General features: G+C 56.7%; 1 protein-coding gene across 1 annotated transcript in view; it reads left to right on the top strand.

The window, feature by feature from the left end:
• OTOG (otogelin) overlaps positions 1–13,117 on the top strand; it is a 71,661-nt gene that overhangs the window by 38,995 nt on the left and 19,549 nt on the right. Inside the window, exons 31-36 of the mRNA XM_037049963.1 lie at positions 2,347–2,373; positions 4,718–4,885; positions 7,447–7,725; positions 9,831–9,948; positions 10,637–10,716; positions 11,150–12,936. Coding sequence (XP_036905858.1) covers positions 2,347–2,373; positions 4,718–4,885; positions 7,447–7,725; positions 9,831–9,948; positions 10,637–10,716; positions 11,150–12,936 — 2,459 coding nt within the window. The remainder of the gene's footprint in view (positions 1–2,346; positions 2,374–4,717; positions 4,886–7,446; positions 7,726–9,830; positions 9,949–10,636; positions 10,717–11,149; positions 12,937–13,117) is intronic.

The raw sequence follows: 13,117 nt of genomic DNA, 5'->3' as shown, positions 1-13,117 counted from the left end.
ATTTTGCTGTATATAATGTGCACCCATGTTTTTGGCCCAACCTTCAGGAAAATTTTTTTTATTTTCTTAATTCAATTATTTATTTATTTATACTTAGCTACTTGGTTTTCTGTATTTATAAAGAAAAATTAGCATCTATTTTTGAACATATTATGATACATCTGATACAAGAAATTTTATGTAACCAATAATTACAAAACACAAGAATAGATACATGGTATTTCAGGTACTACCCATGTATGAGATACATCCTTATTTTTTGTTCAAAAATTTGGGCAAAAAGTGGGCATTATATATAGTAAAATATGGTAACTATTTGAATGATGAAACAAAATATATAGCAATTTAAATTACTAATTATTTATTATTTCTTTCTGCACACCAGTAATCTTCCTGGTCTGAGCACACCTCACTTTGGGGTGCTGTGGCCCCAAGGCCAGGCTCCCTGGATTCAGACCTGGGTCCACCAAGTGGGGTGACCCGAGGCATGCCACTTACTCTCTGAGTTGTAATTAAGGGTTAGGAGAACTGCACTCACCTTGCAGGTCACTGTGAGATTTCAGTGAGATAACAACACATATACATTTCTTGGCATGGTGCTCTCCCCTATTGCTGTCATTTTTCACAGTGACATGCAGCTGGCATGTCCTGAGCCCTGGGGACTCCCAGCAGGACGACCTCTGGGGAAGGCGGAGCTGAACTTGCCTTTGGCTTCCCTTTTCTTTGTCTGTTTTCCCAAGGGCCTCCCACCACAGACACCCTGGGACCCCATGCAGTCTGCTTCTCCCTCTACTTCTTTGGTAAAAATCCTTCAGGAAGAAAGGAGCACACATTTAGTGAGGACCTACTGTGCGCCCAGCCCTGTGGCCTTCTGTGCATTAACTCATTACTATTCAAGCCCCGGGCTAGGGCGAGGCAAGTAGCCACCCATTGGACCACAACGTAAATCCTATGTCAAGACAATACAGTTTAAAAATCAACAATAATGTAAAAGATAAGTTTGATGAACAAAATATCAACATTTTAAGTAGTGGCATGATTAATATTACTGATTTTTCCTTTTGCCTCGAGCTCTAGTATGACTTGGCAAGGCATTGTACCTCACCCATCTTTATTTTAAAATTTTGGTATTCTTTTCATTGTGGATATTTTGCATTAATTTAAAAAATTTTTAAATATTGATGGAAATATTATATATCTTGACTACTGACATTTTTGATGCTTCCTTAAATTTTGTGCCGAGCTGTGCACTTACCTTACAAGGACAAGTCTGTGGGGCATATGCTAACGGTGGTCCCATCTCATAGTGGAGGGCACCGAATCACAAGGAGGCTGAGTAACTTGTCTCAGCTGATGAGCGAGAGAGGGGGTGTTAACCAGGTCTCACTTTAGAGAGCTGGCTCTTGGTGGCTCTTCTGGGCTAGCTGCCATTACGCTGGCACACACTTGAAACCACAGGCTCATAGATCCTGTAACTTTCTAGTTCAGCTTCCTGAGTCCACAGGTGAGGAGGTTGTACTTGCACATAGCAACGCAGCAGGTCAGCCTTCTGAGCCCTAGTGTTCTTTCTAGAGAACAATGCCAAGTGCAAAGTCATGTTGTTTGGGGGTTTGGGGCGTGGGGTGGAGTAGGTGGCTGTCTTCAGATCATACCTATAAATGGAGAAGCCCCTCATCAACCTTGATCCAAGGTCTACCCAACCGGCTCCTCATAGCCTTGCTCCTGCATTTAGGTGACCTCTTCAAGGTCCCCAGTTTACCCCAAAAGGCTGCTGAGGATTCTGTGGCTGAAGAGCCTGGGAAAGAGGCTGTGTTACTAGGTTGGACCACTAGAGGGTGCACTGAACACATGCCTGGAGGAGCTTGTGAGAGCCTGATGGAAACGGCACCCCAGGACTTCGAGGCCTCTTGTCCTTTCCCACCCAAGGCTTTTGGAAGACCCACTTTTATCTTGCACCTGCATTCTTCTGGGACCTTCTGCAACATTTCTGATGGGAACTCTCACTCCTTAATTCTAATCTTGCCCTTTGGGATCATATAAAACAGACCCTTCTCCCCAACATTCATTCATTCATTCATTCATTCATTCATTCATTCAATAAATGCCGAGTGCCTACTCTAGGCCAGGCTTTGAACTTCGTGCTAAGGGCACAGAGAAGAGCCAATGTATTTCCTGTACTTCAAGACATCTGAATCTAATGTCCATGCCTGAATCAAGAGGTGGGGGGTAGGCAAGGGTTGGGGCAGGTCCGGCCCTTGGGGAAGGAGGAAGAGCTGGGATGCTAGGGGCTTGGGCTCTGCCCACCTGTTCCAGCTTCTAAAGAAGCCTCTGTTCTCATCCTTTCAGCATACGACTGTGACTTCTTCAACAAAGGTGAGCCTGTCTTCCCCAAGTGGAGCCAGAGGCACTGTCCACCCTGTCCTGTTGCCACAGCAGCATCAGCGACCCTGAGGCCCTGCTGGCCCTGGGAGGGCTATGATATGGGGCAGGGAGGGACCTGTCATACAGAGAGACTGCTGACAGTGCAGGGCCCAGGGACGCCCCAGAACTCTGTCCCCAGCAGCCTGCCTGAAGCCCAGGCCAGGTCAGCTTCCTGGGGACTGTGCCTACCCAGGTGAGGGCAGCTCCACCAGGGAGCAAAAACCCCATTTGCACCAGTGGGCTTTCCCACAACCTTCATAATCTGGCTCACAGACCCACAGGACATCATCTTTGGTTTCTGGAAATTTTGAGTTGTCAATGGCCAACGCCAATGGCTCTTCTAGAAGATGGCCTGGCTCAGCCCATCAGATTCATCATCAAAGTTAGACAAGATCTCAGGGTACCTGGATAGGCTTCTAGTTTCGAGTTAACTAAGTGAAAACACAGGCCATGAGGGAAGACTCAGGGAGGTTAAGCCAGCATTGGAGACAATTAGTCAATTTAATCCCTGGGGCTGGGCAGGCAGTGTGGGGAGCCTGCCTGGGCGTGGTTTTCAGCTCTGATCTCTGTCCAGACGGGCCCCTGTCAGACCTTGGCAGAGTGAGATGCTCATCCAGTTCCTGGTGTCATTCACTTTGGACTTCCGAGCTCCCCCCACCCCCGCTGCCTATTCCTTCTGAACACCATCCTGCCAGGTGCAGGCCTATGTGGGTACAGGCCCAAGGCTTCATCCTCTTGTGGAGCCTCTTACCTGCCTCGTCAGATTTTAGTCTGAGAAACACCCCCTGGGAAAGAGTATAGCAGGTGAAATGATAGGGGGCCAACCAGAGACAAAGGCACCAATCACGGGTCTGAGTGACGGGGACTGGCCCAGGTAGAGCGTAATTCACAGGGACTGCGGTCCTGCCTAAAAGTTTGCCCCCTCGTGTTCCTGATGGCCAAAACCCTCTAAAGGAATAGATCCATAATGGGAGAACTGTGGTCCCGGGGACAGGCAGCGTGTCTGACATCAGGCAAGACATTTCATCGAGACAGCTCTGAGCGGCATTTTCTCTCCTCTGTGGCATTTGGGGTAGCAGTAACTGGCAAAGGACAGGCTGTTTCTAGCATCCTCCACCTACTCAGCCTCCCACCCACCCGTCCGTTCCTTGCTCTGCATTTCTCCCCACATTTTCTCCAGTCCAGGCCCTTGCCAGGGGCCAAGGCATCAATGGTCAGTGAGAGCTGTCACAGTGGTCCCCTGGAGCTGGCCTGCCCCGGGTCCCCAGAGCCAGTTGTGTGTTCCCAACTCCGCATTCAGTTGGTAGTTTGAAATTAACCCCTGGTGGGAGTATTTACATCACGGAAATCAGCAAACACTACAAATTAGGGTTTTGTTAGTTCCGTTTGGGGGGCGGATTATTAAATACTTACCAGCACAATGCTGCCTCTCCCCTGTGTAGTAGAAGAGACCTACTTGGACCCCGGATGGAAGTCCCTCCTAAGAGCTGTGATCAGCTTGTGCCCTGCTCCCAGGGCTGGGGGGACGCAGTGGGGGAGAGTGTGCAGGGCGTGCTTCACCAAGGAGGTGACATTTGAGCTGTGCCTGAGATCGAGTAGGTGTTTGCCAGGCACGGAATGGGAGGACTACCCGGGGGCCGGGGCAGCACGAGGTAGGTAGTGCAGACCTGAGGTAGGACACTCTACAGCTCTTTCAGGGGTTGGGGCACGGAGGGCCCCCGAATTCAAGCTGGGCTCTTAGGTTCTCTTTTGAGGGCAGTGGCGAGCTATACCCACATAAGGCCAGGAAGGCGACTGGGGGGCTTTGGGGAGGAGGCACTGGGTGTGAGGAGCTCACTGGAGGCAGTGGGGTCAGTTGCAAAGTGTGATAGTTGTCCAGCCTGTCCTGACGACTGCAGGAACCCAAGAGACACAGAAGCAACACAGGCTTGGAATACGGAAACTGCTTAGGCCTTGGGTGGGCAGAGCAAGTCTGATGTCTCCTCACCGTGGGGACCCTGAATAGAGCAGTGGCAGACATTGTAGAGTCCCAGGCAGTGGGGTGGGCCCATGGAGAGACTTTTGGGGGATCTGGATGACCCCCTAGGTGACCTTGTTCCCAGGTTTCCTGTGAAATGATTCAGGTGCTATGCAGAGGGCAGTCCCCATCAAGGCCTGACCAAGGGTGAAAGAAGTGACCAAGAGCACCTGTTTGGCACCCTCCCCTAGCCCCACCTCTGGCAGGGGTGGGCAGGTAAGGATGGGAGGTGGGCAAAGGCCCGAGGGGGCAGGGCTATGACTGGCTCTTTCTCTCCAGCACTAGGCAGGGGCCCCTACCAGCTGGCCAGCCAGGCGGCTGGTGGTGCCCTCGTGGCCGTGAAGGCAGCAGGCGGTGCCATAGTCCCGGTGAGTGCAGAGGATGTGGCACCAGGGGACACTGTGAACTTCCTGCTGACAGCTGCACTGTACAAGGCCAAGGCCCATGGTAAGGCCCACCTGGGGGGGAAGCAGTTGCCAGAGAAGGGAGGATGCTGAGCCTTTAAACCTCTTGCAGTGGCTGAAGGAATGTGCGGCTCCAACAGGTGCCCCTTTCCCAGTTGAGACAGGTTCGACATCAGTCTCTGTGCTTCTTTGAAGAGACACCTCCCATCTTCTTCCTGGAAAAGCAGGGCTGGCCACGGTGCAGGTGCACCTTCATGCCTGGCTTTCCACGATCTCTGCGTTCCAGAAAAGCAGGGTGGCCACCGCTCTACTTCTCCCTCTTCCCACTCCCCTCCGTGCTCTCCCTCCTCTTTCTTCTCCTCCTCTTCCTTCTCTGCCCCCATCCCCCAATTTTTAAGACTGGGTAGATTTGAAATGCCGAGGGGAAGCTGGCTGATGTCTGCACTCGGGCAGGGCCTCCTCCACCTGTGAATGGAGGGGCAGGGTCTTGATTTGCTCAGGTGACGATCCTGGGGTCCAGGCAGGCGTGTTATGCAGACTGGAGCATGCCTGGGACCACCACAGCCTCCTGGGGCTCTGACCACCAGCGGCCTCGGAGGGCTTAGCGTTGGTGGGCATCGTCCTCGCTTCAGAGTGCCACAGTGCTTGAGCCGTGCCAGGACCCTGTCGGGAGGGCAGTGACCCCGGTGGTGTCTGTGACAGGCCCTAGGCCAGCCAAGGCCTCCGTTCACAAGTTTCAGGAAGTCCTCTCCTCTGTGGCCATTTGTGTCTGTCCCAGGGCATGGTCACTGTGACCAGGGTTTCTCTCAGTGAATCCTGCTCGCCCCATCCAGTCAGTATCTTTCTGATCACAGGGAGGGTCCAGGCAGCCAGTGCCAGCGTCTGCTGGAACCTTGAACCTAGATACTTCTCAGAGTGGTCACCCCAGTCTGAGAACTCGGGATCTGCCATTTGTCCAGTTTCGAAGATCCGCACCCCGCTTCCTTCCTCCTCCCCTCCCTCTCTTCTCTCCTGGGCCCCTCCCTTTCACCAAGCCCTAATCCCATGCCAGGCACAGAGCTGGGCCCTGGCAAATCTGGGAGATGAGAGGCACCAGCCCTGCCCACCAGAACACCACAGTCCCACTGGGACCACCCTGGAGAAGCCCCACCCACCCCCCTACCCCACCCCCACCCCCGCCCTCGGCCTCTGAGCCAGGAGAGGCTTCTCAGCATGGGTGATGCTCCCCTGCAGGGCGGGCAGGGGGCGGGCAGAGACTTGCAAGCCCAAATCAGGAGGTGGATCCTTATGCGGAGGGCAGTGGGGAGCCCGGAGGGGGTTTAAGAAGGGGAGGGACCTTCCAGCTCCTGCCCAGCTCCAGGCACAGCCAGAGTCACCAGCTATGGGTCATGTTCAGGATGGTGTGACCTGGGGGTACAGGAGGAGGTGCCAGGAGGGACCACGTCACTGCACCAGGAGACCTGGGAGTGAGGAGCCCGGCACTGAGCCACAGAGGGGCCAGAAGTACCCCACCATTCCCCGGAAGGATGCTTCCACCCTAGACATTGCTGGTCCCCAGATCCATGTGGTCCTGTCTCAAAAAGGGCAATTCGTAGCCTTGCAGGTGTGATAGGCTGTCGTTGGTGGGGATTTTCTGTTTTCCACTCAATATTTCAGTCTAGTAGATGAGGTCTAGTTCAGAGGAAGTGTTGATTTTCTAGTGGTTTTGTGGACATTTTAAGCAGAACCCCAGAGCAGCGTGACCTTGGAGAACATCACTGCGGGCAGGAGCTCTAGGGTCCAGCCCCGACCTCAGTCAGGTCTGGGTTCCATGGGTGGCAAGGGGCAGGGGGCAGGGTGAAGCCCCTGGGAGGACCCAGGCTCCCCCACCCCACTCCATCCTGTGCTCCTTCCCTCCTGCACTCTGTCCAAGCTACTGGGCAGCAAAAGAGCAAGTGACATACAGGTGAAACCTGGGGTGGCTGCATGAAGGAGGTGTTTTTGCAGTGGCCCTTGAAGGATGGAAAAGTCTGTGGTGGGAAAAAATGAAGAGGAGAGAATGTCCTGGGTAGGAAGCGAGAATAGTCACTCAGCGATGTGCCCCACTCTCTAAAAATGGGCCCTTGTTGGCTGGGGGGAGAAAGAGCAGGGGAAACCAGCTCTGGGGCCCTGGGCGAGCGCCTTCCCCTCTCTGGGACATTGTTTTCCTATCTGTGGGCTGGACTCGGGGTCCCTCGGGGTCCCCTAGTTCCACTAGCTCTCACCTTCTGGGGTCCTGAAACCTGGCAGGTGGCCAAGCCCCAGCCTGTCCAGTACGGCCAATAAAACGCAACTCCTCCAGGGCGGCCGTTTCTGTCTGTCCCGTCCGAGGCTCTATCCCGGACATCAGAGTTGCACCTGGCACGGGAAGGGTCCTCAAAAATGTGCGTGGAAGGAAGGGAGTGTCAGTCACCTCCTGCGGTTTGGCAGTTAGTAGCTCTTCTTACTCTCTGCCTTCCCTAGGAAAGAGGAGGTGGGCGCAGAGGGGCAGCCAGCAGGCAGAAGGAGGTGGGCTGGGGGCAGAGGGCAGGTGTAGAAGAATGGGCCCCCTCTCTGCACTGACCTTACCCATGTGGCTCTTTGCAGACCCAGATGTGGTTTCCCTGGAGGCAGCGGACAGACCCAACTTCTTCCTCCGTGTCACGGCCAATGGGTCTCTGGAATTGGCCAAGTGGCAGAGCAGCGATGCCTTCCAGCACCATGCCTCCTTCTCGCTGCACCAGGGGACGTGGCGGGCAGGCCTGGTGGCCCTGGAGTCCCTGGCAGAGCCTGGGTCCTTTCTTTTTGTGTCAGGCCCCACGCTGGCCCTGCGGCCCTACGAACACACGGAGGTGTTCCGCCAGGGCACACTCTTCCGCCTTCTGGGTAGGGGTCCACCCTGCCCTCACCCTCGTCCCCTTAGCCCCTCACTCAGCTGCCCCTCCTTCCCTCTCCCCACTCTCCTTCCAGTTGTCCCCAAGGACTGAATCCTCACTCCCCTGGCACAGGGAGGCCCCATGGGTGCCACCCCTGAGGCAGGAGATGTCCTGGCCTCCATGTTGGTGGCCTGGGCAGCTGTGGACACTGTGGCTGGGGCCCCGCCAGCTTCCTGGGTCTCGCCTACCCCCACAGTCTAAAATTAGAGCGGCCTTTGTGGAAACCAGGGGAGGAGTGACCATGGCCCTGCTTGCGTAGCCCTCTGACTCGGGTTTCTTGCTGATGGGGACACATGCCTTCCCTGTGAGCCAGCAGCCTGGATGACCAGGACCCTGGGCAGTGATAGGGCAGCCCCAGGCCCTATCCAGCCAAGACTGGAAAGGGTCCCACAGCTTTGCCATCCCCCTGCCAGGTGTGTCTGCCCCCGAAACCATGTACTCGCTGCCCAAACCCTGGAGGCTGTGATCATCATTCCTCCACCACTCCAGGCCAGCCTCTCTGCCCCACACGTGCACCCATACGTTCAGGCCTGTGAAGGCACCTCGTGCTGTATGAACAGATCCACAAGGTGTCCTTGTGTCTCTGGCCAGGCTCCTGACTTGTCACCCCCACCCCACCCACCCGCCACACGTGCACACATCAGGCCTGGGACGGCACATCTCTCCATACCACGGTCATCTACCCAGTCCACCAGGAGCCCCACCTAGGACAGACTCCTCACTGGCTACGAGATGGCAGCTCTGTGTCCCTTTCTGCGTGACACCAAGGCAGAATGGAATGAGCCCAGGCTTTGAAGGCAGACAGTCTTGGATTCGAATTCTGACCTCAGTTCTTGGCACTTGGAAGAGAGCCCTGATCTCCCTGGCTGCTTCTTCCCCCGAGCAGTGGGGGTGTTTGCTATTGTGGGATGATTGATTTTATCTCCTGAGCTTTGCTCTGGGCCTGGCTCATAGTTAAGTTCTCGGATCTGGTCCCAAGGCTCTTGGAAAAGCAGGTTTCTTCACAGTCAGCAAGTCAGGAAGGGGCTGCCAGCGTGGGGCTGCCCCTCCCACCTGCTTTGGAGCTGAGATCCACCAACGGGGCCAAGGAGGTCTGGGGTCCTGTCTGCCTTGAAGCCCCCCACAGGCTACTCACTCTTTCCCCGAGGATGCCTCCTTTGTGAAGGCAACGGCCACAGGGCCTTTTACGAGGAACTTTCCTGGGAGAATTTAATTTTCCCAGCCTCTGCGGTGCCTCAGTTTCTCCTCTACAAAATGGGGATAATAATAACGCTACTTTGTAAGAGTATTGTGAGGATTCACGAGCACACACTAGTGAACTGTTGAGTGTTGCACTCGGGGCCATCCAAGAGTCAGCTGCTGCTGTTAGGAGCGGTAGCCTACGTTCCCAGGGGCAGCAAAGACAGAGCTCAGACTGACTCCACCCTCCAGGTCCTGAATCTGGCTACTTCCGGTAGACCCTGGGGTGAGGTGGGGGGAACAGAGAGGGTGGATCTTGTAGAGAACAGCTCACTCTCCTGAGGACTGGGGTGGGTGGGGGCAAATGCCCCACAGGCTGAGAGGGGAGGGGACTCCCCCAGCACCTCCCCCACCCTTCAAGGGAATGCTTCTTGCCTCCATGGAAGTCGGCAGTGGCCTGGCCAGAGGCAGAGCAAGGAGGAGAGGATAGTGTTCTAGCGGGCGGGGCAAGCCTGACCACCAAAGTCCCAGAGGGGTAGGGTGACAAATAACCTTGTGGAGAAATCAGGGGTCGCGGCCTCCTCCTGGGCCACCCCTCAAAGCCAAACTCCAATGCCGACTCCCTAGCACCCCCATCCACAGCCCCTACACCAAGGTTCCTGAGGCCCATCCCAAGGATTTCCCAGGCACTGACCCCAACTCTCAGGGATACATTGTCCCCTGAGGTTGGCTTTTATTGTATTTGTCTCCACTTTTCCTACATGAGTCCATTTGTCTCTTCCACGGGACAGGGCGGGCCTGGGCTGAGCTGAATCACCTCTGATGCTCTCAGAGCTGGTGCTCAGTCTTGCGACTCTGGGGTGGTTGCCCTTCCAGATGCCAAGCCGTCAGGGGTTGCCTACTCCGTCTGCGAGTGGCGCTACGATGCCTGTGCCAGCCCCTGCTTCCAAACCTGCCGGGACCCCCAGGCAGCCAGCTGCCAGGATGTGCCCAGGTGAGATGGCATGGCATCCAGGTGTGTGTGTTAGTGTGTTTGAGTATCATGTGTGGGAGTGGGCTTGTGTGTCATGTGTGAGTGGAGATGGGAGCATACAATGAGGCGTGTGTAGACTCACATATATATGCATGTTTCATGTGCTGTTTATATGAGGGTGTGTATGAGGGTGAATGCGCCTCAGATGGGCATGTATGAACTTCTGTTTGTGCACAACATGCATATGGCTGAGCCCCGTGTGTGTGTGTGCAGGTATGCCTGGCCTTGCACCAATGTGTGCATGTACATGTATATGAGCTGCATGTGTTTGGACATTGGTGCGGCTTTGTGTGTGAGTGTGTGTATGTTGATGTTTGTAGTGGTCTGTGTGGATGTGTACATTTGTTTGTGTGAGCATTTTTGAGTCCTGCAGTCATGGAGGGGGTGTGCAAGTGTGTGCCTAAAGAGACACAAATGTGAGCACATGTGTTTCCACCACAGTCTGAGGGCAGGAGTGTGCGGCATGCATACTTGGGTGTGTGTGCTCCTCTGTGATGTGTGTGACAGTGTGTGGAGGTTCACAGGAGTGTGCACACGATAAGAACACACTCACATCGTAAGAAAGGATGAGACCTGTGCTCAGCCCAGGTGAAGAAAGCTGACCCTCTCCAAATTCCAGACCTCTGACCCGCCCCTGCTCTGTCCTCAGGGTAGAAGGCTGTGTGCCTGCGTGCCCCAGCCCCAAGGTCCTGGATGAAGTCACGCAGAGATGCGTCTACTTGGAGGACTGTGAGTGGCCTGCATTTCTCTCCCCTCCCTCCGACTCGCTGTGAGTCCCCGGGGTCTCGTCGGCCCGTCCCGCCCAGAACTCCCAGGTCCCTGGGTAAGCAGGGTCAGCACAGGGTGTCCGGAAGGAGAACACTGTTGCGCAGGCTGAGACCCCATCCAGTCCCTTCCCCGACTTCACAGAGAGAGAAAATGAGGCCCAGAATGAGGATGGGACTGGGCTGGAGTCGTGGGGCAGAGTCCAGACCGCCGACTTCTCTGAGTTAGTGCGTGTGGCACAGCCTGGGGCTCGGTCCGGCAGCTGACTGGCTGTGGGGAGCTGTCTTCCCCCTCACCTAGGGCCCCCGTTTGAAGCCTCAGATCACAGCCCTGCACCGTGGTGACCCCGGAGGTGGCAGTCACCCCCTCACCTGAGCCTATTCTCTTGTCCGCCCAGGTGTGGAGCCCACGGTTTTGGTTCCCACCGAGGCCCTTGGCAACAAGACCCTGCCTCCCGGTCAAGAACTGCCCACTGCCAGTGACCAGGAGCTGCAGTTGCCACAGGACACTTCCAGGGCCCCCTCCCTTGGGCCAGCAGTCACCCCAGCTGCCCCACTCGCCTCAGCCCTGAACCCATCTATGACAGCCGCTGAGGGGCCGACTCTGCCTCCAGCCCTGACCCAGGAGCCGCTGAGGGTCACTGCCTCTAACCTCCCAGCCCACTCCACGGAGGCCCCGACCAGCACGGGAGAGACCGCCAGCCTTCTGACCACCCCCCACGTCCCAGAGTCCTCGCCCCTCCCCCTGTCACGGCAGATGTCCAGCCCTGGTATGGGGTCAGGTGCCATGGAGACGACCAGGGTAACCGTGACCTTTGTGGGGAGCCCCAACATTACAGTTTCCTCTCAGTCACCCCCTGCACCCCGCTTCCCACTCATGACCAAAGCGGTGACAGCCCCAGGCCCCAGCTCCTTGCCTGCTAAGATGACAGCTTCACAGGCTTTGCCGAGCCTGGACTTGCCCGCAGGCACCTCCTCCAGGCCTGTGGCCTCCCCTACGGCAGCCTCCGGGCACCCCACTTCCTCAGAGTCCCACAAGGCTTTGCTGACCCCTGCAATAACGAAGGTCATGAACAGGACAGGGACCCCCCTGCCTGTACAGGCCCAGGGCATTTCCAGTCCCAGCAGCTCCCCAGCCGAGGCTAGAACAGCAGCGGAACAGATTCCTGTCAGCCCCATGGCGACCGAGGGAGTGGAGATGGGACCATCCACAGAGAAGGTCCGGCCTGGGCAAGGCCAGCCCCCAGGCCCACCGCCATCCCCACTTCCCAGCCCACCCCCCACGGCCCCACCTCCCCCCACCAGGCACACACCCACAGCCTCCAGGCCTCCAGCTCCACCCCCAGGGACTCTGACTGCCACCGGCCTGTCCACAGTTGCTCATGGGCTGGGGGCCACACCCTTTGTGTCTCTGGAGTCGACCCAGCCACCCCAGCTCCTCCCTGGCCTACCCCCCGACACCAGCCTGCCCCTGGCCAAGGTGGGCACATCTGCCCCAGTGGCCACTCCTGGTCCCAAGGGCTCTGTCACCACCCCTCCACTGCAGCAACAGGCCACATCTCTTGCCAAGGCCACGACCCCATCCACTCGGACACTCAGCCCTGCCCTGCCTCTCACTCCAGCCGTCGTGGCCCAGGTGCACCCACCCAGTCACACAGCCCCTCAGACAACGGGCACAGTGCCAGGCCGGCCCCTAGGAGCCACACTGCCAACCTCAGCAGTCGTGACTGTGGCCGAGGTGGTGGCCTCCACAGTACCCATTGCCCCACGGAAGAGCACCACAGAGAAGATGGCCGTCCTGTCCAAGCAAGTGTCTCTGCCCCCCTTGCCACATGGCTCTGCCCAGGAGGGGTCCACAGAGCTCACACCAGCTGTGGTCCACACTCTCACTGCCTTGGTGACTGAGGCCAAGGGCCCCTGGGCCGGTACAGTGCCGCTGGGACCCACAGCCCAGCCATTGAGCCCTGTCTCGGCCAGGACCGCCTCCCGAGAGAGCTCACTGGTCTTGCTCCCTCAGCTGGCTGAGGCCCATGGGACCTCAGCAGGACCTCGGGCGCCAGCAGAGCCAGTGGGAGAGGCCACCACCCAGCAGTCCGGGCGCTCGGCCGCAGTCCAGAGCATCTCAGCAGTCTCGGCCCAGGCCTTGGCAACCACCACCGAGGCCAATGCATCCGCCTTGTGCGTTGTGAGTGGCTTGTCAGGACTCTGGCCACCTGTATGTGGACCCTCCACACCTTCCCTCCTTCCATGCCCCTGGACTTGGTCACCACCACGCTCTCACAGTCCTGGGCTAGGGGCAAGTCCTATCGCGTCTTCTCAACCAGCTGCCGGGCTGCGAGATGGGGTCCAGTCATGGTCTTCACCCC

This window comes from Sturnira hondurensis, unplaced genomic scaffold, assembly GCF_014824575.4.
Source record: "Sturnira hondurensis isolate 20B ecotype Veracruz unplaced genomic scaffold, ASM1482457v3 Scaffold0006505, whole genome shotgun sequence".
Taxonomy (NCBI): domain Eukaryota; kingdom Metazoa; phylum Chordata; class Mammalia; order Chiroptera; family Phyllostomidae; genus Sturnira; species Sturnira hondurensis.
This window is presented reverse-complemented; position numbering and strand designations above follow the sequence as displayed.